At 41.8% G+C, this 25,655-nt stretch overlaps 4 protein-coding genes across 17 annotated transcripts in view; 2 read left to right on the forward strand and 2 right to left on the reverse strand.

Annotated features, from left to right (window-relative positions):
- SPAG9 (sperm associated antigen 9) overlaps nucleotides 1-7,595 on the reverse strand; it is a 61,098-nt gene extending 53,503 nt beyond the window's left edge. For 4 of the 6 annotated variants that reach the window (XM_035342427.1, XM_035342424.1, XM_035342426.1 and 1 more), the window contains exons 1-2: nucleotides 7,227-7,532; nucleotides 339-459 (exon numbers count right to left, since the gene is read on the reverse strand). In XM_035342427.1, the coding sequence (XP_035198318.1) occupies nucleotides 339-459; nucleotides 7,227-7,532 (427 nt within the window). Of the gene's footprint in view, nucleotides 1-338; nucleotides 460-7,226 lie in introns of all 6 variants that reach the window. The other 2 variants (XM_035342422.1, XM_035342425.1) reach the window with 2 other exon arrangements.
- Nucleotides 7,596-11,169: 3,574 nt separating this feature from the next.
- LOC118175842 (nucleoside diphosphate kinase-like) lies at nucleotides 11,170-16,195 on the forward strand. Of its 2 annotated transcripts, none has more exons than XM_035342443.1 (5): nucleotides 11,170-11,679; nucleotides 12,832-12,964; nucleotides 13,473-13,574; nucleotides 14,365-14,477; nucleotides 14,809-16,195. In XM_035342443.1, the coding sequence occupies exons 2-5, from the start codon at nucleotides 12,833-12,835 to the stop codon at nucleotides 14,924-14,926; spliced, it is 465 nt and encodes a 154-aa protein (XP_035198334.1). In that variant the 5' UTR covers nucleotides 11,170-11,679; nucleotide 12,832; the 3' UTR covers nucleotides 14,927-16,195. The 2 variants fall into 2 exon arrangements, with proteins under 2 accessions (XP_035198334.1, XP_035198333.1); XM_035342442.1 differs by lacking the exon at nucleotides 11,170-11,679 and adding an exon at nucleotides 11,763-12,191.
- A 1,213-nt stretch (nucleotides 16,196-17,408) lies between these two features.
- LOC118175843 (nucleoside diphosphate kinase) lies at nucleotides 17,409-19,961 on the forward strand. The gene is made up of 5 exons (XM_035342444.1): nucleotides 17,409-17,558; nucleotides 17,892-18,024; nucleotides 18,494-18,595; nucleotides 19,181-19,293; nucleotides 19,712-19,961. Exons 2-5 carry the CDS (start codon nucleotides 17,896-17,898, stop codon nucleotides 19,827-19,829), a joined length of 462 nt encoding a protein of 153 aa, XP_035198335.1. The 5' UTR covers nucleotides 17,409-17,558; nucleotides 17,892-17,895; the 3' UTR covers nucleotides 19,830-19,961.
- Nucleotides 19,962-22,508: 2,547 nt separating this feature from the next.
- Nucleotides 22,509-25,655, reverse strand: part of MBTD1 (mbt domain containing 1) — a 33,167-nt gene continuing 30,020 nt past the window's right edge. For all 8 annotated transcript variants that reach the window (XM_035342441.1, XM_035342435.1, XM_035342436.1 and 5 more), the window contains one exon: nucleotides 22,509-24,355. In XM_035342441.1, the coding sequence (XP_035198332.1) occupies nucleotides 24,338-24,355 (18 nt within the window). In that variant the 3' untranslated portion in view covers nucleotides 22,509-24,337. The remainder of the gene's footprint in view (nucleotides 24,356-25,655) is intronic.

A 25,655-nucleotide genomic window follows, 5' to 3' on the forward strand; every position in this document is an offset into this window, starting at 1 on the left:
TTAGTAAGATGCAGATTTATTTGTGGGGAAGATAGCTTATTCTCTTGTTACTGATTGCAAAATAAGTTCTAAAAGCTCCTGAAAAAGTTGCTAAAGAAGAAGATAGAGCGATTTAAAAGGAAAACGAATAAGATAGAAGAATTACGTTATAAATCATATGCATGTATCTATTTTTTTTTTGCCCTAATTGTAAGGAAAACAAACTTGTACAGGAGTTAAAAGTTATTTGTCAAATGCACAAATCAGTACATACTCAGCATGTGTGTTAACATTTTACAGAACTAAATTCTAATACACTGTTATCACATTAAACATGGTGCAATATATATTTTACTTACTTTGATCAGCATAGTTTTTTGCTTTTAGTTCAAGCTGTCGCGTTTGTGATTCTAATGCTTCCACTCTGGTCTGCAAGTCTTTTTTCTCTTGTTCTTGAGAATCTTCAAACTCAATGAATTTCTAGACAGGAAAATATAGTAAAATTAGACTTAAGTTCAAAAAAATTTTAAAAGGCATGAGCAAATTTCATTGCTATTTCATCAAATAGAAGCAACAGATGCACGGTCATTCCTAGATTTAAGTAGACTTTCACTTCAAGCAGCATGTAGGAGACAATACAGAGCTCTCCACAGCAAAGAAGGGTACAACTGGGTTCCCAAAATAACACATCCACAGCCCACATTCAAACATGAAGGACACCAATGATATTCCAGTCTTGGGTCCACTGGTTAAGTATCCCATCCATCTAGCATGCTCTGCATAATCACCACTATCTAAGTACCAACTTCTTCAGAGAATCCCACTCAGGACTAACACAAATTATTTCATTCTATCCCAGCTTCAAGCACTGCCTGCCAGCCCCGCACGGGAATACAGAAGGTCTCAGTATCCTTCTATTTGACTGAACATCTGTGAAGCGCACCTTCACCAGCAAGCCATGAAAACACAGCCACTGCAGTACGCACCTCCCAAGTGCCAGCCAAAAATAACACGCTACTTCCATCCCCACCCAACGGCTTCTAGCGTCCAACAGGTTATAAAATGTTCAGGCTTTATCAAATGCTTAATAACCAACTTCTCCAATCTGTCAACTGCTTAGACAATGTCTTACAGACGTTTGCAATAGTGCTGCTCACACCACCCTGTGCTACTTTGGTTTAGCAAAGTGTCACTCAATATTCTGGAGTTCACTAACAAATATCAGCATTTATACTTTGTAACATACAAGTTAACAATTCATCACTATGGAAGTTTTAAAAGCCTTTTTTCCCCTATTTATCTTAACCAAAACGTGAAGAAATTGGGCACGTCCTGGCAGCACAAAGACTGCCTAGAACAGCCAAAGATGGATTAGGCCACACAGAGCTCCATTCAGCACTGCAAAAAGGCCAAGGCATGAAGAGAAGCTACAAAGACAGCTAATGACATGAGGAAAAGTGTACTAGAGGCCTTCGCTGAGAAAAACATCCCAGACAGCAGTGGGGTTCAGCAAGAAAGCTGCAGCTGGATACCACAGGGAAACAAAGAGGAGCCCAGATACTAGGGAGGAGGCGGCAGCAAGTTAAAAAAGGATTATTAATTTCACCTTGTCAGTAGGATTAATCAAAAAAGGACAGACTGCCCACTTCCCTCCTTTCCTTCAGTCCTCCCACTGAAGTGGGAACGTCGCCCACTTGATGGGACTGAGCAGAAGGAGGTGTCTAATGGGAAGGATTCCCTTGGAGCAGTCACAAGGTTACCACCTATCTTCACAGCGGGGATCAGTTTAACCCGTAACCTTTAACAACCCTCAGAAGGAAAAGCAAAGCACATACGCAGAATAAAAGGCACGTGAGCCCATTACAAACCAGCTTTTCAAATAGTAATGCTACAGGTGATTTGAACATAACTATGCCCTGTGTGTTTCTAGGAGAATTTAGTGGAAAAAATAATTCAGATGCTCACACCAACTTTTAATAAGCTGGTAAATTTTAACAAACATACGGATTATAGCTTCTTACCCTATGGAAGGGCTTCAGCCTAGCAGGGTCATCAGAAGATATTTTTATTAAAAATGACTTCAAATGTGCAAATGCATCAAAATCTATGCATTGGAACAAGGGTTCCTTTCAGGCAAGCTCTACGTGGCTATCACAGGACTCCTAATGGTGTTCATATGACTGTGCCTGCAGCGAAAGTCACAAAACAATCGAGGAGCAGCTGACACTAACCCAGGTGGGACTGCTTCGGGTTCTGCAATTTAAAAATGAGTTCTTCCCCCACTTCCAAAAGACAGATGTCAAAGTCTTTGCACATCACGCCCTCCAAAAAAAGTTTAGGAATATTAATTTGACAGCGTATGACCAAAAACCTCAAACTTATAACTCGCTCAATCTCTCCTTCACAGCAGATGATACAATAGTTTCTCCCCTTTTATACTGAAAATTCAAGTCAAGTCTGGCTTATTCATTCTTAGCAGACTTCCTTTTTAAAAAGGGCTTCAAAGTTGGACACAAATTTGGCACCAGGGCTAAATACCACCATGGTCTGGTACATAAAACATGGGAAAACATGAAAAAAGAATTATGAAACAGAACTATAACATCTTTGTTTGGGAAATCATCAGAGAACCAACTAAAGTCAGATGTGTTTCATAATTTGCAAAAGGCCAGTGACAATTATACTTTTGACTAAGCAGCCGTTCAAAGCCATCAATGCCACTGTTACTCACAAAACTGTGGACAGAGTCCTTCATTATTTCGTATTTCCTCTCATGTTCTTCAACTGCACGCAATAGAAGTGGTTTTGCATTAAAGCTAAATGATCTGTTAGTTTTTCACTCATTTACCTTCACTTTGTTAGAGTAAGGATTTAAGTTACATCTCTTCAAAAAAAATTCCTGATTAGAGATGGATCTTTTTTCCCCTCCACCGAGAACTGTACCAGATCAAGCCACGGACCAAGTCCTTGAGGCCAAATGTGTCTGCGCTGTTTCATCTCCCCTTCCTGTGATGGGGCAGGCCCAGGCAGAGCCCCAGGAGCTGGTCACCCTGCCTTGACTAAGCCTGTATGACTAGGATGGAAAGACCCGTCAGATAAGCAGTCACTGCAGCCAAGCACATTGACAGCACACTTACATCCTGCACGCTTTCTGCACTGCTTCAAGTAAATGCAGCAGCAGCATACATAGGAACACGCTGGCCACTCGATATATGGATTGAATTTCAACTTGAGCTGCTAATTACACCAAATACTCAGGCAGACAGAAAAGCTAGCGTTCCTCATCTCAAGCAACTTCCTCCATAGGCCACAAAGCCGTATCTTAGAAATCTAAGGAGAAGTGAGTTTGGGGGCTTTTTTTTTTTAAAAAAAAAAAAAAAAAGCTGAAGGACACCAGTGCATCTTTAAAAGAATGAGTCTGATGACAGAAGACTCTAATCTAAAGACTCAAACTGTCCTTAGGAGGTCATCCTGTTTCAAGGCTCTTAATCTGCAGTGATCAATGCCGGTGTCTGCATCCTAACTTTGATATATAACAATGTGTAAGCACAGGATATGATGCACACTTCCTTCTGCATGCGCCTACCGCTGAAATTCAAGCCTGAGATACCTTCATAAGCTATGTTTGGTAACTCCCATTTAATCCTTCCCATTTTCTCTAGGCGGTATCAACTACGTCACTTCAGACAGGCATTTGTCTGACCTGTTCTTTAAGAACTCCAGTATAAAGTATAAGAGTGCTTTGCAAGTAAGTTTCAGAAGTCTTCACACAGATTTAAAATGGATTACATGAAATTTACAGCAATAGTCATTTCAATAAACATGAACTCAGATCACAAAATAAAACAGCACAACATACACATTTTCAACAATCCCTCAAGCACATGTCCATTTGGTGACTTGGTAACATAGCACTAGCAAAATCAAACATTTCTTCCTATGTCTTCATCTTCTGTTTCCTTCCATATTAACTTGTTTTCCTGTCACATGATCCAGGTGCAGTACTAAGCACATCTGATTTGAGGGTACCACCTACTTGGCAGCCTTTATTACCCTGTGACGCAGACTTGAGAAACTTTTATTGCAATGATGCCAGCTTTTCAACCAAAGGCACGCTCTTCCTTGAGTATCCTATGGATAAGGCTGCTCGCAAACCAGCTCAGCTAGACTTGGGATAGATAATGTGGAGCTGAAAACAACTGAGTATAAAGTTGATGCTATTTTAGTAATCTCTGGGACCTATAAGAAAAGTTAGCTATCAAGTTCATGCTATTACTTAAACTGATCTTCATGGTGGTGAATCCTTTTTCGTGGCTGTAGAAGTAGCAGCTCCATATTCAATATCAGACTTGAAAAACAGCTCCATCGCACCAACAGCAGAAAAACTGAAAGGGAAGTCAGGCTGCTTGACGCTGCTAGACATTGACAGATTTTGTCTGTTTCCAAGTCCACCTGAAACTCCTGCTAGCCATGCACACCCAAGTACAAAGTAGTATAGTGATTTTTGCTTCCTGCAGAAGTACTGTGTAAGCTAGCAGAACTCCAAACCCTTCCTCCTCTCCCACTTCTGTTGCAGGGCATGCTGCCTCTCATTTACGAGGTGGGAAGATAAGTTATGCTCTACCATAAGCAGAACAGCGGACTAGCAAGTTCCTCTATTTCTCCAGCCCTACACAAAGCACATCATGTTAAAAGTCAGGCAAATGACTTTATAGCAATTAACAAGATCACGACTACTATTTGAAGGATGGAGAAGCAGGTCCAGTACTTCTGAAATCTTCCTTTATTTTAAAGTCACCGGAACCGGAGCCCAGAGACACCAGCTTCCAGAACATTTCCTAGCACTTTCTAAGTTCAAGAATTAATGGAGGCAAATTAGGACAGTGTTGTAAAGAGATCACTGTTCAAACAGTAAACCATTTATCTTCCTGGAGATATTACCGCAAATAAATACTCCTACAGTGGCAAACAGAAAGTAAAAAGAAGGGACATTACTTCTCCCGGGTAGTCAGAACAGACAGTATGGAACATTGAACTTTGTCGCTCACACGTCTCCATTTTGCTATCAGACCACACAAACAACCTCCAAAATGAAAGAGAAGAAAAACACGAAGCCAGTAACTTGTTGTCTGAGAAAAACAGTGCTACATTCACGCTCCCTCCCTCTCGTTTCAACGATACAGCACCCATCAGGTTACCTCAACATTCAAAAATAAGTCACAACAATCAATCAAGTCTGAATAAAACACACCCCTGATGAACATGCCATGCTTTGTGGGACAATTTCACAAATGTATGCCAGAACTGACCCTAGCACATACCAAAAAGATGACCCTGGTGCTCACAATGGAACATACGGTCTTTGGTCTAATTGCATTTCAGAAAGCATCAGTGAGCTGTCCTGCAGCACGAGTAGTAGTTTTTAAGACAGCCTAACTCTTGTCCCCTGAATTTATCATGACACAAATAAATGATGATCACAGTGAGGTACAAATCTAACCTATGTGGAGCTTCTGAAGAGCCACAGTAACACAATTTATACTGTATTCTATTTCATCATATTGTTACGGCTCCTGTTCAGCTACTCAAGGCCTGCTTTTTTCAATCTGGCAAGTGCTTCCTGGGTTTCAAGCTTGATTGACTTTCTCATCAACTAGTTCAGAAAAACATCTGTACCTGTTCCTTCCACTGACACTCTTAATAAATATATATATTTAAATAAAAGCCTTTTACATGCAGCTTGTGTCAGAATTAGTGATTTATGGCAACAGTCTCTCCAGATTGAAGTCCAGAAAGCACTGTAAAACAACTAAACATCTGACAAGGGCAACAAATGGTTCATGGGTACGAGAGTCTGGGGACGCTGTTGATGGCACCTTAGTTTGCAGCAAAATACTGAAGCCCTGGAGCAACTTGAAAGACAACATTTCTCGCTCACTTATAGGCGTAATGAATGCAAACATCTGCACAGGGCAAACAATGTTTTCCAAATTAACTTTTCCTCATCATGATTGCCTTCACCTTCAGCACTGTTATTTTTCTGATCTGGAAAAAGGTAAGCACGACCACAGACACAAGCATGGGATGCAAGGTCTGGAAATAGACTTATAAGATGACTTGTTCTATTACAGATAATGCTGTCAATCCAATTTCCTACACGAGTTTGGCAGGACAATGGGCTGAAAGCAGCTATCCTGCGCAGCTGCCTTCTATTGTATTTCCTTATAACCTAGCAGACAAAAAAAAAAAATCCAGTTAACAAGTTTACAAGGAGGAAATTCTTAGGCATTTTCACTTCATTTTTTGTAGTCACATCCAAACTCTGAGCTTGCCATTGAACAACCCACACCACCTGTTGCCAGCTGCAGCTTTTATATACAGACTCTGCAGAGCTCCAGTGCAGACAGCGCCTATTTCCATACATTTTGCAATTCATCCTTTCTGTCAAATGTTGAGCTCTGAGAGCCCAGCACTGGCCAGCTCCCACCAGGCATAAAGTGCAGCGGGGAAGAGGCTGGGCTCTCGGTCCCAGGCCTGTGCAAGCCGTGCAGGGCTGAGGCCTCCCAGGCCACCGGGCTCCTCCTCAAGCACTGGGTTCAGTTTTGGGCCCCTCACTACAAGAAGGAGGTCAAGGCCCTGGAGTGTGTCCAGAGAAGGGCCTGGAACACAAGTCCTGTGAGGAGCAGCTGAGAAAACTGGGGGTGTTTGGTCTGGATAAGAGGAGGCTCAGACCCTACTGCTCTCTGCAACTACCTGAAAGGAAGCTGCGGGGAGCTGGGGATTGGCCTCTTCTCACAGATAACTACTGACAGGACTAGAGGGAATGGCCTCAAGGTGATAAGGGGAGGTTCAGGGGTGGTCAGGCGTTGGGATGGGTTGCCCAGGGAGATGGTGGAGTCACCGTCCCCGGGGGTGTTCAAGGAAGGGTTGGACGTGGTGCTGAGGGACATGGTTCGGTGGGTGACGGTGGTGGTAGGGGATGGTTGGACCAGATGATCTTGGAGGCTTTTTCCAACCTTAACGATTCTAGGATGCTCCTCTAGACTGCTGAGTAAGGCCGGGGGCTCACAGCAGAGCAGCCCCAGCCCATGGCAGAGCAGCCCCAGCCCATCACGGGCAGGGATCCCCCGGTTCCCTGTCAGCCCCGGTCCCCCCGACTCCCTATCAGCCCCAGTTCCTCCCTGCTCCCCCCCCGGTTCCCCCCTCGCCCCCCAGCCCCGGGGCAGCCCGTCCCGGCCGCCCCTCACCTCCTCGGCCTGCTTGCGCAGCGCCTTCTCCCGCTCGTACTGCGTGAGGAGCTGCTCGTTGTCGTCCCGCAGCAGCTCCAGCTCCACGCTGGTCTCCTGGCTGTGCGCGCACACCGAGTCCAGGTTCTCCAGCACGGCCACCACCAGCGGCATCAGCTCGGCCACCACCTCCTCGTCGTAGCGCCCGATCAGCCGCTCGAACTCGCGGTAGATGGAGCCGGCCAGCCCCGACACCCGCTCCGACATCATGGCGGGGCCGGGGCCGCCGGGGTCCTCCTGGTACACCACGCCGTCCGCCAGCTCCATGGCTCTGAGGGGAGCGCCGGGACCGGAGGGGGGGGGGGGGGGGGGGGGGCGGGGGGGGGTGAGGGGGCCGCGCCCCGCCTGAGGGAGATGGTTGCGGAGCGGGGCGGCGGCTGCGTCAGGAAATAGTGCGCGCAACAGGAGGGCCTGAGGAGGTCTGGACTCCGTCTGGCGGTGTTGTACACAGCGCAGTCCTCACAACGGAAGCCTTTTGGGAGACCTGAACTTCCTTTGGGAGCCTTCACACAGCCCCACACAAAACAGCACTGTGCGCTTTCTCTCTCTTCAAACCCTAACCCTGTTACCCTAATTGTGACCCCAACCCCACGCTTAAGCCCACCTCAGTCTGCCATTGAATAGTGCTCTCAGCAGGAGCCTTCTGGTAGACCTGAACTTCTTCTGGCAACCTTCATGCAGTTCCACTCACGGCAGCACTCTGCGCTTTATATCGCTTCAAGCCCAAACCCGAACTCTAACCCAAACCCTAACCTTACCCGTTCCCGTTACCCTAATCATGACCCTAACCCCACACTAACCCCACCTAAGTCTCCCAGGAAGCAGTCCTCACAACGACAGCCTTTTGGGAGACCTCAGCTGCCTTTGGCAGCCTTTACACAGCTTCCCCACACAACAGGACTGCTTCCTCTCAAACCCAAATCCAACCCTGATCATGCGGCTCGGGGTGCTGGCAGCCACTGTGGGCAGGCGGGTGACTACAAAGAGAATCGTTCTCTTTTAATAGATTTGCAGAATTACCCTCCAACAGTTCCTGTGAAAGCATTATTAATTATTTATTACATGTACAGAGGCATAAATAGATCAAGTGAATGGGTTAAGGATGACTGGCAGAGCTAAAACTATTTTTTTTTAGGCCTTAACAGCTCTGCAGCGATGCTGAGTTCTCTGTGTTTCTTCATTTCCAACAAGAAAAAGACCTCTTGTTTTCAATGAGACCTGATCGGTTCATGTCAGAAAACCTGCTCTGTTACTGGGAACATGGTTCGGAAAGCATGTTGTGCTTGGCAGGAGAGGTTGGTTTTCCTGGGGTTTGGAATGGTGATCGTGTGTTTTGTCAGGGGAGTGAAGTCAGCTATTTCAGACACTGTAAATTTGAGAACATCTACAGAGATTCAACATAAATAAATAAATAGAGAAGCTTCACATTCTTCATTTTTATCACACAATCCACGTTTGGGAAAATCTCCGTTTTTCATTACATGAATGTAGTTCACGTGCAGTGGAGCTAAGGAACCAGGTGGCCTAGCAGCAGTACAGGGACAAATAAAAAAAAATGCAAAAGCTTGAGAAGTGACGGAACTTCAACTGCAGTGACTGCAATAATTTCCACTGGAGTGCAGTAGAGGTTTGCACTGTGTTTTCCCTCATTTGGGCTGATTCTAAGGCAGTAAGTATGCCTAAATGCGTATCCTGCATTGTCTTTACATACTAAGCTAATGGCTCTGCACAGGAAGGACAAAGATAAAGATTTCAGTCCCCTGTGTTGGGTTTACATGTGAGTTCTGTTCAGACATAACTAACAGTTAATATTTAAATTAAGATAATATTTAATATAATGCAGCCAGGACAGTTAAACTACACATTTGTTTGTAAACATGGCAAAAGGAAATAATACAGAATTTCTCTCTCCCTTTGTACCACAGTTTCACATTTGCCTCAGTTGTTTGTATTGAGGAAGACGCTGAAAGGCATTGGGGTGGGGATTGCTGGCTTGTGTTTGTTATTTTTCTTTAAGTGAGCCTGAATAAATCTAGTAGGAAGAGTACAGATATCCAAAGTAATTCCATTCTGCTCTCAGGACAAGGTTGGTAGGCCATATCTAATTGCAGTGGACTCTTAACCTAGACCTTACTGCATTATTCATGTGTAATACTGCATGATGTGAGGACATCTGTAAACATCTGCAGATGATTATAAGGATAACAATACTGATCATCTTGAATTGTTGCAAATGCTCTTTTGTCTATATGGCTTTATAGTTATTGTCATCATGCTTGGCAAATTGCACAAATACATTAGCTCAAAAGATATTCGTTTTGGCAGACAGCAAAAATGGGTCAAGGTGTCCGCTGACGGCCTTTAAGGGAAGGGGTCTCTAAGGATATACTATTTTTATCCTCTTTCTATTAGCAAAATTGATAGATGTAGTTTTCTTTCAAATAGCTGGAGCAAGTCCATCACTGAATGGGCAGGCTGCTGCTGCTAGGGTTGTAGTCAGACTGAGTACAGGGGGAAGAGAGTTTGTGCTCCATTTACTCTGTCTGTGCTCCATTGTGCTCTATTTGTGCTCCTGTTATATTTCTAGTAACATGGAAGTTTTCTAGCATGGATAAATGAAGTATTTAAAAATATGAACATTAGAAAAACTACCTGGGACAAGTTTCAACTGGTGTAAATATGTATCCTGTGGGCAGTCTTATTATTCTGATCATGTTTTATCATGTGCATCTCACAGTCAGTGTGAGATCAGAAACTCAAGGTTGGATTAAAAATACAAGATAAGGAATTATATCCTAGTTGCTTGCAGAAAGATTAAGAAACCTCAATGGTCTGTCAATTTAGTAAACTAATCATGCATAAGAAAGAGCACAAGAGACACAATAGCGTTGTCTGTGTTGCTTGAGAACAGTGGCTGTCTGTGGTGACAACTAGAGTAAAATACAATTCATACACATGGGGAAAGAACTACCTGAAAAACAAAGTAGTTTTCTGGATAATAAAAGCTATGTTCTGCCTTCCTATAAATATCAATTTATTTGAAAGTAAATTGAGTTGCAGTTTACCATTAGCCATTGAATCAGTTGGGGATGAGAAGAACTTAACTTGGGCTTCACCCAGAGGAAGAAATTAGTTAGTTCTGTAGTCCTTAATGCCTTAAAGCACAACAGAAATCAAGCCAGAAGAAGATGAAGGATCATGGTTACAATAATCAAATGGTAGCAATACGTAGCTAAATGAGGAGTTGCATAGCCAAGAGCAACAAAGCACGTCAGACTTCCCAGTCTGGTTGTGAGCAGCAAGAGGTGCATAGCACAGAATACAAGTCCAGGCGAGAACTCACCAGGTGTTTGGAGTGGTACAGATACAGGCTTTTATCTGAGATCTTCCTAAAGCTCGGGCCAAAATGTGAAAGCCAAGAGCTATGTTTAAATTCTCCTAAGTTTGGAGACATTCACAGTCAGTCTCTTGCCTCAGGCCCATTTAAAAAAATCTCTGCTGGTTTTAAGTAATGGGTAAACGGCTTGAGCTCTGTAATGGCATTTCACTCATTCATTCACACTACATGGACTGAAGACTTTTAAGATTTTCCTTTCTCTTACCATGAACTCTCCTCTTTTAGAAAATTATTTGTCTAGACTGTCTCAGACCTTGCATTTTAGGTGAACACATAATTTCAATCTAATCAGTAATTTTGGTAGAATTTCTAACTCTAGCAAAAAGATGTTCATTTATACATTAAAATAACAAGCAAGTATATACTTCTGTGGTGGTTTATGTACTATATAATGCACAACATGTTCTGCTAATCAGGGATTAATCTCAAAAGTGACAAAGATGACCCTTATTTAATGAGGTTAAAAGACTTGGCAAAGATCACACAGCAGGCCTATGGTAAAGCTGCAGACAGTTCTTGCCCACCTTACAGCAAGTCCTAAGCTTTAATCATTAAATAGCACGATTTTAGCAAGGCTATAAATAGATGTCCTATTGCTGCTTTTGACTAAATATTTTTCTAAACATACTGTTTCTGGGGACATTTTTCTATTTATAAATATTGTTTTGCCTTTGTGAGGATTATGCATTAGGCTTTGCATTAGTAATGTGAAATATCTTAAATAAAGGTGTATTGGAACAATGGAATATACCTGGTAGAATTTCTGAGTTTTCTCCTGATAAAGCTGAACTTAGTCTGATAAGTGGCAGTTAAGTCCTGCCCAGAAGGAAGGGGAGCCCACATTGGTTTGCTTTCAAGAAGATCCATGGAGTAAAGCCCAATAAATTCATGCCAGTTTCAGAACCAAGAACAGGACAAGAATGGGTTTCCTCTCGGCAGCACATGCACAAATTAGGGCGTTGCGGATGTTTTATCCTCACATCTGTCAAAGGGCGTAAAACCCTCAAGAAGAAAAAGGTAAGTGTTGAAGGTGGTTTTGCGTCTGAGAGCTGATATGTAAAATGTGATGCCTTCTTTAAAGGGGAAACATAAAGAGACACTGGGATAACGAGGCTTACTGAAATAATTCCGTGCACGGTTTTTAAAGCAAAAATCGGAATTGAGCTGCGAAGACTCAATGCTTAACAAAGCATTTCCCTAGCACCTCACTTTAAATAACCCGAAAAGCAGCAAGCAGGTAGATGACGGCACAACCCCCCAAAAAATACCCCGGGTTTCAGAGGAAACGCGTGGGGATGTGCGGGGGTGAAGGGTCACGGCGGGCCAGGCCACCGGCGGGGGATGACACGGGAAGGCGGCACCAAATCCCCTGAGCGGATTAGGAGCCGGGGGCAGGCCTAAGGAGGCTCCGGGAAGGGTTAAGGGGCAGCCCGGCAGTGGGGCGGCCCCCGGGGGCGGCTCGGGGCTAAGCCGGGCTCGGCCGGGAGCGGCCGCCGCGGGAGCGCCGGAGCCAGGCGGGGCCGGAGCAGGTGGGGACGGGGCGGGGAGAACGGGGGGCGAGGGGGGATGGCCCGGCCGGGAACCCCTCCGCTCACACGGGGACGGGGAGGTGCGAAGGGGCAGCAGGCTGACCGCCGGCTGCTGTGAGTGTGCAGGGGGGTGTGCAGGAGCACCGGTGTGCGAGTGCATTTGTGTGCATGGGTAGCGAGTGTGCACAGGTGTGTGACCGCACTTGTGTGCACGCATGCTGTACTTGCAGCAAACCTTGTGCCAAAAAAATTAGAGATAATAGCTGTTTATAGATGAAAACTATGTTTATGGATTTATTCAACCTACTTTGTCCTAAACTGCTGGCAGCAGCCCTTCGCTGCACCTGCAGTAGCTCTTTGCTTTCGTTCCACTTAGAGCTCTTCTGATTTTAACACTTGCTAATTGCTTGTTTCTGTGTTTGGCAAACCATTATCGTTTTAAAGTTACTTCTGTTATGCTTGTAAAAACCCTGGTGGGGAGCGACTGATTTATCAAATCAGTGCAGATCACGGGGTGACAGCCTGCAGACACAGCCAATGCAGTCATTACAGTAGCGTAGCTGATGGCACGCACGACTCGGGGCTGGGATCACACTTGCCTGCTGATCCTGGAATAACGACTCTTGTTCTTCCTCGCTAGGATGATGGCTGCTGTCTCAGAGCGCACCTTCATTGCCATCAAGCCTGACGGGGTCCAGCGGGGACTGGTGGGAGAGATCATCAAGCGGTTCGAGCAGAAGGGATTCAAACTGGTGGCCATGAAACTGATACACGTAAGCTGTCCTTAACTTGCACATCTCCTTTTCATAGAAATGGCAACCTAAAAATAAAGTAGCAGACAATAATGAGAAATAGACTGTTCAGAAAATTTAAACGTGGAATTCTGATATGTCTGACTATTTTGGAGAAGTTCCAATTTGCAGCTCTGGCTAAATGCTTTAGACATGCTAAGTATGCTAATTTTAGTAACTTGATGTCCTTAGTCTGAAGAGAATATTCTTTTAAGTGCATCCTATGCCTAATAAATATCTCTGGATATCTTCAACAAATACCAGTTCACATACCTGTGTTAGCAAAAGATCTTTTCTGAGTTCAGGTGTGGTTGAAACAAACAGCTCAAACACATGTTTACTATAAATACTTAAAGGAAGTTGCTAGAAGTGATGAATTTTGAGGTGTATGCGTGTTTTAGGATAGATGGTGTTCCAGTTAAACTATCTGATTTCAGTATGCTCTTAAATTCATAGAGGAAGCTTTTTGTTTGCTTGTTTTTTAATGCAGGCCTCTGAAGACCTTCTGAGAGAACACTACATTGATCTAAAAGACCGTCCGTTCTATGATGGGCTGGTGCAGTACATGCACTCTGGACCTGTTGTAGCTATGGTGAGTTCTTAAAAAAAAAAAAAAAAAAAGCTTAGCTAAGAAAAATACACTGTTTAGTTGTCTTACCTGCAAATAAGCTCGTGGTACCTAATGAATACTAGTTTACTTCTGAAAGGATTCAAATAATCAAATAAAATAGTTTGGAAGATGTCCTTCTGACTTGTTTTTTTATATATCTTTTTTTTCACAGTCTTTCTCTCCTTTGATCCTTTCAGTCAGTATGTTGAGGAACAGGGCAGGGGGAAAGGGAGAGCTTAAGCTGAGACTTTGAGAAAGAGTAAATCTGCACACAAAAAAACCTGCTGTGGAATGCCATGTATTAATCAAGCTGAGAAGTGATGATGAAATGCTTTTACAATACTCTCACATTAAAGTAACTTTGAAAGTCTTGTTTAGTCTAAATTAATTAGAAGGAATTTTCTTTTTTTCCTTTTTTTTCCTTTAACAGTGTGTTTTGTAAAATAGTTGAGCTGGAGGTTTAAATCTTCAATGAGCAGAGAGCTTTGGAAGGCTGTTTACCACACTGAGATTTAAAATAGCTCTCTCCCCATCCTTGGGGAGGAAAGGTATGTTGCAGAAAGGCGGGGAAGGGCAGAACTGCACTAAACACTTCAAGAATCTGACAGAGAAATTGGAAATAAAATATGTCTTGCTATTAGGAATATACAGATGGTGACTTGTGCTGTGATGGACAGCACTGCATAATTCTGGAAGGTGTTATTAATTCTTGCTATTTGTCTACTGCTAAGATTTTATAATCTCAATGGATTTTTTTTTTTTTTTTGCTAAGGTGTGGGAAGGTCTTAATGTGGTTAGAACTGGAAGGGTGATGCTGGGGGAAACCAATCCAGTGGATTCAAAGCCTGGCACTATTCGTGGTGACCTCTGTGTTCAAGTTGGAAGGTATATTTTCAAAGTACTGATTTAATCTGAAGCCCCTAAAGCTCCAGTGGTATGTCGTGATACACATAGGAAAAGTGCTCCAGTCTTCTCCATTTAATGCATGGAGCTGCCTTCCCCATGATAATGTAACAGGATCTAAAGGTGGAAATAGAATTGCAGTCTTCCCATAGACAAAAGGATGAGCAAAGCTGTCATGGCCCACTCCGTGCCTATTACTACTTAACAATTTCTTACAACTTTTCTCCGTAATGGAGACCACTTAAAAATGAACTTAACTTTGCTTCGCACTTGATGATTGTATTAATTTTATATCCACCTTTTCATTTTGTAGGAACATCATTCATGGAAGTGATTCTGTAGAAAGTGCTGAGACAGAGATCAATCTGTGGTTCACTCCTGAAGAACTGGTTGATTACAGAAGCTGTGCTCATGAATGGATCTATGAGTAGAACTGAGCCTATACCTTCTGATATCCTTACTATCTGTAAGCAGTTGTAATCAGTTATCAGTCCTTCATATCAACTAGTAGAAACCTGTTTCAGAAACCTGTGATTTGCACTGTTGTGAATATTACATATAATCAGTGTTTGTTGCTGTTTTGGTTAAAAAGCTATCAACTTATGGATAGGATTGTATTTTTAAAAACTTTTTAGCTAGTATGGGAGTGAGAGAGGTGAGATTCAAACATAGAGAAGCAAAACATTCCTTATTAATAATATAGAACGTATATTTTCCTGAAACACTCCCCAGTCAAAGAGGAGATTTTGGTAAATAGAAGCTAATGCAAATCTCTCAGTGTTAAAGGTTTGTTTGTTAGAATGTTAGTGGACAACTAGTGGTATGTAAATATATTGATTGTGTGCTCAGATGTTGAGGGTTGAGCTTGATACCAAATCAAGTGAATCCCCATGCCTAAAGCAGGTGCAGAAAATCTATTTATTTCTCTTTCCGGAAGGTGCTGTGCCTGTACACAGAGCACGATCAAATAATAACTTTTCTCTACATTGACATGGTTTCATTTTTTTTTTTCTGCACAGGATTTATTTAGCATTTTAAGGAAGGATTAATAGGCCAGGCTTTTTGAAATGCTCTTTTATGTGAAAAGAAGATTAATGTGAGAATGGATGAGCGTGAGCCATTTTCAGTCACTGTACTGTAGCAATCCTCTAACATCGCGTAGAGGAACAATGGAGTGATGTTTGCTGTACTGACCACAGAGCTGATAATTTAGCTCCATCTGTACTTCTATATCCATACTTCCTTAATAGCTGGAACTCCAAGGAGCAAGGTGATTTTGGATAAGGTATTTCAGAAGTGACTCCAGCATTACTTACTTATTTATTTAATCACGTCAACAAATACATTCATAATAATGCTAAACCTATTTCAGCAGAGGTATCTGCTTCTATCACAGAAAAGAGCCTCTTGCTGAAATATTTTGCCACAAACACTCAATAGAGGTTTGGGATGTAGGGACAAAAAGTGAGTTGGAGTCAATGTGATGTATTTATTTACTTATAACACTGTATTCATTAAAAGCGGGAGTTTTGTGAAACTAGTTGTTCAAACTCCTCTATTTTTGCCTACAGTGAGTTGTTTCAAAGACTAAACTGCAATGAATATTGAATTTGATGCTTATAATGTGGTATGAAGGTACCCGACTCCTAAAACGTGATGCTCCAAAATAAAACATTTGCTGTTTCTTAAGTTAAACAAAAGGTTTGCTCATTATATTGCCTTAGGGCTAATTAATGAGTCTAAGGAGAGGGAACAAATTCCCTAACTACCAAACTGTAGATGATGTTTGTAGCCTCTTTCCTAAAAATAGTCAGTGCTACAGAAGGTAAATAATTAAGTTATAGGTTGTTAGAACAAAGGGAGCACGTAACAAACCTGCGCACTGGATGAGTAGTAGTCTTGAGTTCCATTTTTGCCTGAAGGATTAGGTTTCTTTCTCTTGATTGCTTACTACAAAACAGAAATTTAGGAAGAAATGTGATTTATGTGAAGATGTGGGGGGTTGTCAGAAAGCTACTGATTAGTATTTCTAATGCATTTAGACTGAGAGGAGGTGGAAGTCGGCCACCTCTTGGAATAAATGCAGTATTCCTCTTGCACATCCGAGCTGTCTGACTCAGCGTTTCCAGTTTCACTAATTTAAGTTGCCTGTCAATAAGAGACTGCGTATGTACTGCAGAGGGTATTGCTTTCATGTTACAGCTGCAGTGGTGGTATCGAATTATAACTAGTTTAGGAAGAGAAAATGTAGCTTGTAAATTATATCAGCTAGTAACCACTATAAAAAAGTAATAACACTTTTCTTAATTCTCATTAAGGTGCAGGTTTGGGAACTGTTAAGTTTTACACGTATGGTTTGTCACTTTGCAGCTTCACCTTCTAATATCTTAGCAAAAGAAATATCCCAGGTAACTTTCCTGGGTTACAGCTGCCACATCTCTTTTCTGAGGGACACATAACGCCCAGCCAGCATGAGGCATGCTGCTTCTGCTGGGCTAATTCGGCCACCCTGTGATAGGAAACAGTGGGGTTATCTGTGAAAACAGCAAAGCAAGACCTCTTAGTAAGGAAAGGATTTAGCATGGCTCAGCATCCTTAGTCGTCTCACTTTTCATTGTGAAAAAAACACGCATTTCGATGCTTGGCGTTAGCTGCTGTTTACCAAGCGTTCAGTTTCCAGCCCCATGCTCGTGTCAGCTCGGTTCTGCACCCCTGTGGGGGGAGAGGGGGGGCAGGAGGGGCAGCGGGAACCTTGAGGGGCTGCGAGAGCAGCTCTGGAAGAAGCCGGGTGCCTCCGGCGGGCACAGCGAGGCCCCGCCAGCTGCCTCCCTCCCGGGCGGGCGGCCAGGCGCTGAGGCAGCGCGGCCACCGCGAGGCCCGCCGGCTACGGCTTCCCCTCAGCAGGCAGGGGCTGGCGGCTGCAGGCGGGAGGCGCAGACGAGCCCCCAGCCCCGCCGGGCCCGCCCCTAAGCGCCGCGGGGCGGCCGTGTGGAGAGGAGGAGCCGCTCGCCCGCCTCCTCCTCCTCTTCCTGCGGCAGCTGCGGAGCGGGAGGCTGCGGCGAGGTAGGCGGCGGCCGGGCCCTCTGTCAGGGGAGGCCGGGGGGGGGGGGGTGGGATGCGCCGCGCCGACACCCGGCGCCTCGCGGGGGGCTCAGGGGGGATTCGTCTCGCCGCAGCCCCGGTGGCGGCGGAGGGGAAGGGGATGAGGAACGGGAGCGGGCCCGGCGCCACGTGGGCCCGGGCGGGGCGGGCAGGGAGCCGCCATGGACGTGGGGCTGCCGGCTGCCGGCCGACCTTGAGCCGCCCCGCGGCACGGGGGGGCGGGGGGTGTAAATACGCGTGTGGGTGTGTGTAAGTGCGGGGGTGTACGTGTGGGGGTGTATTCGTGTCCCGCAGCGCGATGGCTGCCAACTGCGAGCGCACCTTCATCGCCATCAAGCCCGACGGCGTCCAGCGGGGGCTGGTGGGGGAGATCATCAAGCGCTTCGAGCAGAAGGGATTCCGCCTGGTCGCCATGAAGTTCGTGCACGTAAGTCCCGGCGCTGCCGGCTCTCTTCTGAATGCCTTCTTTCAGCTGCCACAATAGGTAAAAACACAATTTCCCTACGCTGCTATTCTTTTGTTACAATGAGAATGGGAATCTGGGCAACAGCTGGACGCCCATCAGGCTGAGCCTTCTACCAGCCACGAACATCTGAGCTCTTTCTTCCCTAAGAAAATGGCTCTGCTAGCTTAATGCAGCCCGAGTGAGCCGAAGTGACCTTGACTGAAAGGTTGTAGCCAACATCGATCAGACACACCTTGCCCACAGCTTGTTGCCAAGGATTACTGTAACACAAAAAAGTAACCTTGCCCACTTAAAACACTGAAGCCCCTAATCCTGCACCCCCCACTCCTTTAATTTTATAGCAGGAACTCCTCTTCTAATAGTAGTAACATCTTTTGTGTCATGGTATTTTGAAAGCAATATATTTAATGTTACATCTGCTCTTTTAAAGGCCTCTGAAGATCTTCTCAAACAACATTACATTGACCTGAAAGATCGACCATTCTACCCTGGTTTGGTTAAATACATGAACTCTGGACCTATTGTGGCGATGGTATGTGTTTTTTTTTTTTTTTAAACAAAAAACCCTGCTTTCTTGAATATATTTGTCCTATGCTGCAAGTTATTTTAAAATAGTAAGATGTACTGGTTGTTACAGAAACACTACAAATCTACTGAGTTCTGATATTCATACAATTAAGACAGTTAAGTGTAAGTTCTTTATTAAAAAAAAGGAAAATGTGCATGTTTAAAGTGCCCATTAAAATACTTGAAAATTTTTGACAGCTTCATTTCCACCCAAAAGTCCCTTGGGGGGGGGGGGGGTTAAGGTTGGCTTTATATATCAAGTAATTTTAAGGCTTGTTAAAGTGTCTCACTTAACTGGAATGACAATGCTGATAAACTGGAATTTCTTATTTTTTTTTAAAAAAAAAAAAAAAAAAAGGTTTTCCCTAGATGTTTTTTCCCCTTTTTAAACAAGCTAAGGAGAGAGTCTAGACTTTTTTTGAAATAAAACCCTCATTTTTTTTTTTACAAAATGTAAATTATTACTAAAGATTGATCTTTGAAATACTGTGTAAGCAAGAATTAATAGGCTTGGTTGGTATTATCTTTTTCTTGTTTTTTGTCCCTGAAGGTATGGGAAGGCCTCAACGTGGTTAAAACTGGTAGAGTAATGCTAGGGGAAACCAACCCAGCAGACTCAAAGCCTGGTACCATCCGTGGTGACTTCTGCATTCAAGTAGGAAGGTTTGTATGCTCAGTTTGTTATCGATAGAGATTAAACTTAATGGTGGTAGTCTTTTCTTCAAGAAAGTCAAGTTATTGATAGATATGCTGGTCTGATTCTTTTTTATTTGCAGGTTGCATTTCCTAACAGCTACTTAGGAAAATGGCTTGGTACAAAACACTTTATTTTTTGAAATACTCATCAGCTACTCATCAGAGCTTCCTGTAAGATCAGTCAGTAGCATTGGCTGTTGTAGTAAAATAGCCCTAGTTCCCCCCTGCTAGGCTTAATTAGCTCTTACAGTGGGGCTTCTTAAGTACTGTAGCTGACAGAGTAGCCCTGCAGCTCTAGGTGCTTCATTGAAGTTTTTCCATTTACTCCTAGGTTGCTAGACTTTTTTTTTTTCTCCTATGAAACAATGTTTGTCTTCTTCCCCAGAAACATCATTCATGGCAGTGACTCCGTAGAAAGTGCTCAGAAGGAGATCAACCTCTGGTTTAAACCTGGAGAGCTCGTTGACTTCAAGTCTTGTGCACATGACTGGATCTATGAGTGAAATGAGCTTCCCCAAGGAATTGTGCCTTCTTAACGTGTCATCTCATTCCAGCTATTGATCTGGGAGCAATTATCACCACGGTTAGCTTAGTCGTTTTTCAGCACTATCAAATAAAAGGATGATACAAACTAACTCCTTGTGGTGCATTTACTAAGAAAGACTTGTACTGAAGTACTCAGTAAAGTGGGATGAATATTTCACCATTTTCCCTGTGCAGAAGGTAGAGTGGTGTTATAATACAGATTTCCCTGTACAGGTAGATGAGCATAAAACTTCAGTGACCATTCACTGCAATGTTGTTCTGCAGGCTACTGAAATACCTTCAGCTGCAGTCCAAAGCCAACTTGCAGAGGGGTGGGGGAGCTACTTTGAGCATGGAACTGCACTGAAAAGAGTGACATTATCTCATGACAAGATTTCTATCCCAATGCACAACTATTTATATCAGCTGTGAAATACAAGGCCAAGTACTAAGCTTGCACTGTATTAAATGCTTATCTAGTACCCCAGTCACCTTTAAGACAACAACATACAGGAAGAGATTTTTAACATTTTTATTTTGTGTAAAAAAAGGCAAATTTAGTGAATTATTTTCATCTTGTACACAAAGTTATAATTTTAATGCTTTTCACATCCATGCTGAAAATCTGCGGTCTCATAAAAATGAAAGGAACATTAATTTCTCCAAAAGCATTTTTTCACTTAGTTATGTACATTGCATGAGAAAGTTTTAAATACTCTCTCATTGACCACACAAATTACCAAGAAAATAAAAGATTAAATTTGTACAGATATTGATTTATATATCAAATACATACAGAAATGATGTAAAAACCCTATCTGTTTAATCTTGATTCCCGCCCCAACGTTTTCCCAGGGGCCAGAGCTGACGCCTTTTGTATAAATGGCTGTGGCTTTTTGTTTTAAATATGAAAATTAAAAGGAAGAAAAATTCAGTTTAAATCACAGTTTTTTTAAAATCCCTTCCCAATAAAGGATTGTTACCAAATATATTAGCACCATCGTACAAATATTGACGGGAGAGGGTATTCACATCACATAAAACAACAATCATAAAAAACAAACAAACACTGAAACCCGTGTTAGTATCCGTAGAACAAAGAATTGATAACTGCTTTAGCTTTCCTCAGATGCAGCACGGAAAAGGTTAAAGAGTTGTATTCAAAATAACAGATCAGCAGAAAGATTTTGAGCAACAGAAGGGCAGCTGCAAAGGTGCGTAACTTGTGCTACCTTATGGTTAAAAAAAAATCTGCTATGCCAAATAGTGAAGTTTGACCCCATTGAAGATTTCAGATGTCTAACACTGCTCTTCTTTTAGCCAAGTAACATGGCTTAAAGTGAAAATAAAGAATACCTAGAGCCATGTTACTAACGGATGCTTTACAAATACAGTGAAGCCTGTGCTATGGATACCACAGCCCATCTGTAACCCACTTTTCAGGGAGTCCATTCTCAATACCTAGTAGAATTTTGCTCAGGCTTTCCTTAAACCTATCCTGAGCAAATGACTTCAATTAATTCCTTACATGGTCTGCTTAGGACAGATTTCACTATACTTGACAAACAACATGGGTATATTCTGAATTCAGAAACAGAGGAGAGGTTCCATCCATAAGTCTCAACAAGCAACTCCTAGTGAAGTCACCTGTCTTATCGGAGAATGCAAGTCAACTCCTGTACTTTAGTGTTTTCATTAAAGATATACCTGTTTTTAAAGAACATTATGAAGACTGACAGACTTCAAATCTGATTCTGTTAACCTTCCAACACAGGAAGTGTGTTCACCTTAAGTGCTATTTTTGCCTCTTCATATTTGAAGACTATAGCTCAAAAGTCAGACATGACTGGGAAACCAAGTTCTGAGTCTGGGCAATATACAGAAGTCCAAGGTTCCAGGTTTCCTGGCTTTGCAGTATACCTTGCTCATTATAGCCCGAATTTTCACATTATGAAACACAAATTAATGCAAGTTTTTCTACTGTATTCAGAAGCTATGGGTGAGAGAAGAATGTAAGACTGTGCCAACCTCATTCCAGCTGTGACAATTTGTAAGTTGTCACATAAAAAAATAAAATAATAATAATCGTAATAAAATGAATAGTGATGTACTTACCAAACCAAATCAATGCTTGCAGAACTGGATTTTACAGCAGAATAAATGGAGAGCACAGGAAAATAAAAATCAAGGCTCACCAAAGTGTCATTAACAATGGTCTCTAATCCTACTTCTCCAATCCAGGCTGTTTAAAAGAAATGTCACATGTGGGTCAGAATCTGAGAGAACGTATTTGAAGTCTACCAACCGTGATAAAGTCCTTTCACTGTGGCTATTTCAGAGAGCGAAAGTGTCTTTACCACCTGAAACGTAATAGTCTGATAACCAGATTCTGTTAATGTAAGAAGCTGTTGTTAAAAGGGGGCCAGTATTAAAGAAATTTCACTAGTAAGGGAGAAGAAAATTCCAGACATTCCTACGCTATACAGGACATTTTTAAATTCCAGTAGTAAATACAAAACTTTACATAATTGACCCCTCTTGCATAGAATGAGGTAAACCTGTGCATATTACCAATACTATGTACCCAAAGTTAGAGCAATATTTTAGAAAATAATCAAATTGCTGGTTTTCAACTTTCTATGCACTTTTTTTTTTTAAATTCAAACAACAATATACAAAAAAATGGTCTCCTGGGGCTCTGTGGGTTGATATCCTTAAAGCATTTTTTAGGCTGTAGGAACAAAAAAGTTATTTTTTTTTTTTTAAGCCCTAACTTATAGTCAAGAGTCAGATGATCATTGTACTGCTCTGAAGGGGACCTACTAAGACCCAGAAGCACTTATAGAACATATGCAATTAATTCCTGAGAGTTTAGTTAATGAACCTTACTGGTAAAAGCTAAAGCTCTTGATGCACATTTTTCCAGTCACAGCTCTGCAGGGCTGATAAATAACTTTACTAACCAACTCCATAAATGAAGCCATCTAAATAAACATACAAAGTTAAAAACTATGGAAAGAAAATCCAAATAATTAAGAGTTCATGCAAAAGTACTTTGTATTTTACTATTAATCATTTTCATCCTTCTGCATGACTTTTGCCTTTAAAGCCACTGGACAGTCAAACAGGTGGGATTAATGGGATACTTGACACAAAGATTCCAGGCAATAAGCAAATCCAGTTTGTGAATTATATGCTAGATTGTATGTGATTTATATACTTCTCAAATCTCAACTTCCATATTACACTACTGCAGCAAGAAAGGAACTGCAGGCTGTGCACGAATGAATTTTTTTTTTTTAATTTGCAATGCTTGGCTCATTTTAGCTCAACTGAAATCACATGGAACATCAGTTTTGAATGTTCAGAAATAAATATTTAAGATGGCAAGGCAACAGCTAGGTCTTTCTGAATGGAAGAAAAAATAATCAGAATACTCTGAAGTTCCTTCCCAGTCTCAAGGGAAGGCCTGAGTTACTTAGTAAGCTTCTTTAGCCTAAATTCAGAGCTAAACTTAATCTTCCAAATGTGGGAATTTTCTGAAGTTCCAGTTTGGCATAGGGCTCTGTAAACAGTTGCTGGAGCATTCCAAGACTACACACATCCACATATAGACAAGAGCTTTATAGTCCCAATGCAATGCCCACTGCAGTCACTGAAGACAAGGCTACTGATATTAATGGGCACTGATTCAGACCCTAAGGAACTTTTTAAAATTACAAAACGTCTTATATAAAAAAAAGCATTTAAAACTAAATAAAAACATATTGAAAAGTTAAAAACCTCCCTCACGTGATGGCTCCATTGCAACTGGGGCTACTCACTGAGTAGAGCTTTACAGGACTATCTTCCATATACAATTTATGCCTCTAAATCAGAGCTTAAATGCCTTATTTTCACCATAAGAAAACAGAGGCGTGACCAGTGCAGTTCACAAGAGTCTGTAAGTCTCCCAACTTGTACCAAAAAGGTTCATTTGTCATGACAGTTCATCTGTACTTGCAACTATATCTTCCTCCAACCGCTTCCCACAATCGTGCTAATTAAACTTTAATCTTACCAAAAAAATTAGATTTTCAGTTCTTGTTAACAATGCACAATAAATCTGAACTTGAAAATATTACAAAATTCTTTCAAAAGCTTCAAATACAACACAAAAGTGTCCATTCTTGTTTTTAATAAATTGAAAAATCTTTTTTTCACTAAAATAGTTTCCCCGCCCTTCCAAAAAATTCTGAACTGAGTCTAACTCATCTACAGTTAGCAAAGTGCCCCAGGTACAGTCATCCAAACTGCACCATCAAAGTGGGAACGAGATCAGTCAGTCTTGGAGAAAGGCTCTTTTCCTATCACCAATAATCTGCCCCTCACTTTTCTGAGCTGCCTTATGGTTCTTGTTTAATGTAGTAACTGGCAGATCCGTTGCTTTCCTGATCAGATGCTCCTTGAAGGAAGCTATATTCTTCTCCATCTAGCAACTCCTCCTTCAGCTGCAATGAAGACACTAAAAACGAAAGACGAACATTAAAGATCTGTAACATTCAAAAGAAGTACAACTTTCTCTTAAATTTACTTAATATAATTGGGAACAAGATTTCCCATTTTCTTACATGCTGCATTTTAGCCGTTGTTCTTTTAACATGCAATATCCCACAGAAAACAGATCCTTTCTGACCTTACACGGAACCTTAAGTTATGCTCTAATATTAATGTATTTGAATGAGCCATTTACAATAATTATTCTCTATATAATTTTTCTTCCAATAATTTACTGTTTTAAAACTCTGGTTTAAGAGGGCAACAAAATGTTGCTAAGAATAATTCTTTTTTTACTGCTCACATTTTTGTTTACTGTCTACTTCCAATTTAGTCTTTAGCCTAGTTAAAATGAACTAGTTGCCATTTACAATCTCTGAATCACATTACTTGCCTGTTTACTGTAAGCACTCTATACAAGACAAGAAAAAACACTGATAAAGATTTCTCAATATATCATTAAATTTTTAAGATCCCAGAGGTTTCATTCAAGACATTTTTAGCAGTTATAATCTTCTCCCCTTTCTTTTGTATAAAGAAAACAGAAATGAGATCTGAGACATAGAAAGAACGATGTTATGAATAGCAATAATGTCACAATTACTTTGCCAATTTCATTAATGGACAGTGGTAATTATCGAAATATGAACACAATGAAAAGAACACTGAAAACAAAGTATGCCAGTACTTTCATTAAAGGTGCAGTACCCACATTAAAGGGTTGATTATACAATAATAAATGATTTGCTGTGACCAAATGAATGAGAAGACTACTAAAGTTTATGATTACTGAATATAAAGTTTATATGCACATCAATGTATCTTGAAATGCAGAAATATTATGCAGTGAAGATAAAAATAAATTTCAAAACCTGTTACTATTTGTAGCCCTGCTATAACTTACAAGCCATATGATAATTCTTTTATTACTTTTCTATGTCATCTTCCATGTAGGAAACACTCGTGCTAAATAAAAATAAAATTTGAAAATAAAGACATTAAAAAAAGTCCAGAAGTTGCAGCATAATGCAAGCTCTCCTCATTTATTTAACAGACGCCCTCTCACCACCTATATAGCCCACAATCTCTTGCCTTATAAGACAAACAAAACCAACACTTCTCCCTGCATTATGTCCAGCTCTTATCAAGACCTCTGGTCTGTGGAGACAACAAAAGTGCTGTTTAAATTGCAAGACACACAATCATATACTTGGGTATGCTGCTAGTATCTTAAGCAAAGGCTACACCAGAACATCAATACAGCATGG

This window comes from Oxyura jamaicensis, chromosome 18, assembly GCF_011077185.1.
Source record: "Oxyura jamaicensis isolate SHBP4307 breed ruddy duck chromosome 18, BPBGC_Ojam_1.0, whole genome shotgun sequence".
Lineage (NCBI taxonomy): Eukaryota > Metazoa > Chordata > Aves > Anseriformes > Anatidae > Oxyura > Oxyura jamaicensis.

Coding starts and splice junctions, on each gene's coding strand:
- LOC118175843 (XM_035342444.1), top strand. CDS start 17,896: ATGGCTGCCAACTGCGAGCGCACCTTCATCGCCATCAAGCCCGACGGC. Junction 18,025..18,493: donor TCGCCATGAAGTTCGTGCAC/GTAAGTCCCGGC, acceptor GCTCTTTTAAAG/GCCTCTGAAGATCTTCTCAA. Junction 19,294..19,711: donor TTCTGCATTCAAGTAGGAAG/GTTTGTATGCTC, acceptor CTTCTTCCCCAG/AAACATCATTCATGGCAGTG.
- LOC118175842 (XM_035342443.1), top strand. CDS start 12,833: ATGATGGCTGCTGTCTCAGAGCGCACCTTCATTGCCATCAAGCCTGAC. Junction 13,575..14,364: donor CTGGACCTGTTGTAGCTATG/GTGAGTTCTTAA, acceptor TTTTTTGCTAAG/GTGTGGGAAGGTCTTAATGT. Junction 14,478..14,808: donor CTCTGTGTTCAAGTTGGAAG/GTATATTTTCAA, acceptor TTCATTTTGTAG/GAACATCATTCATGGAAGTG.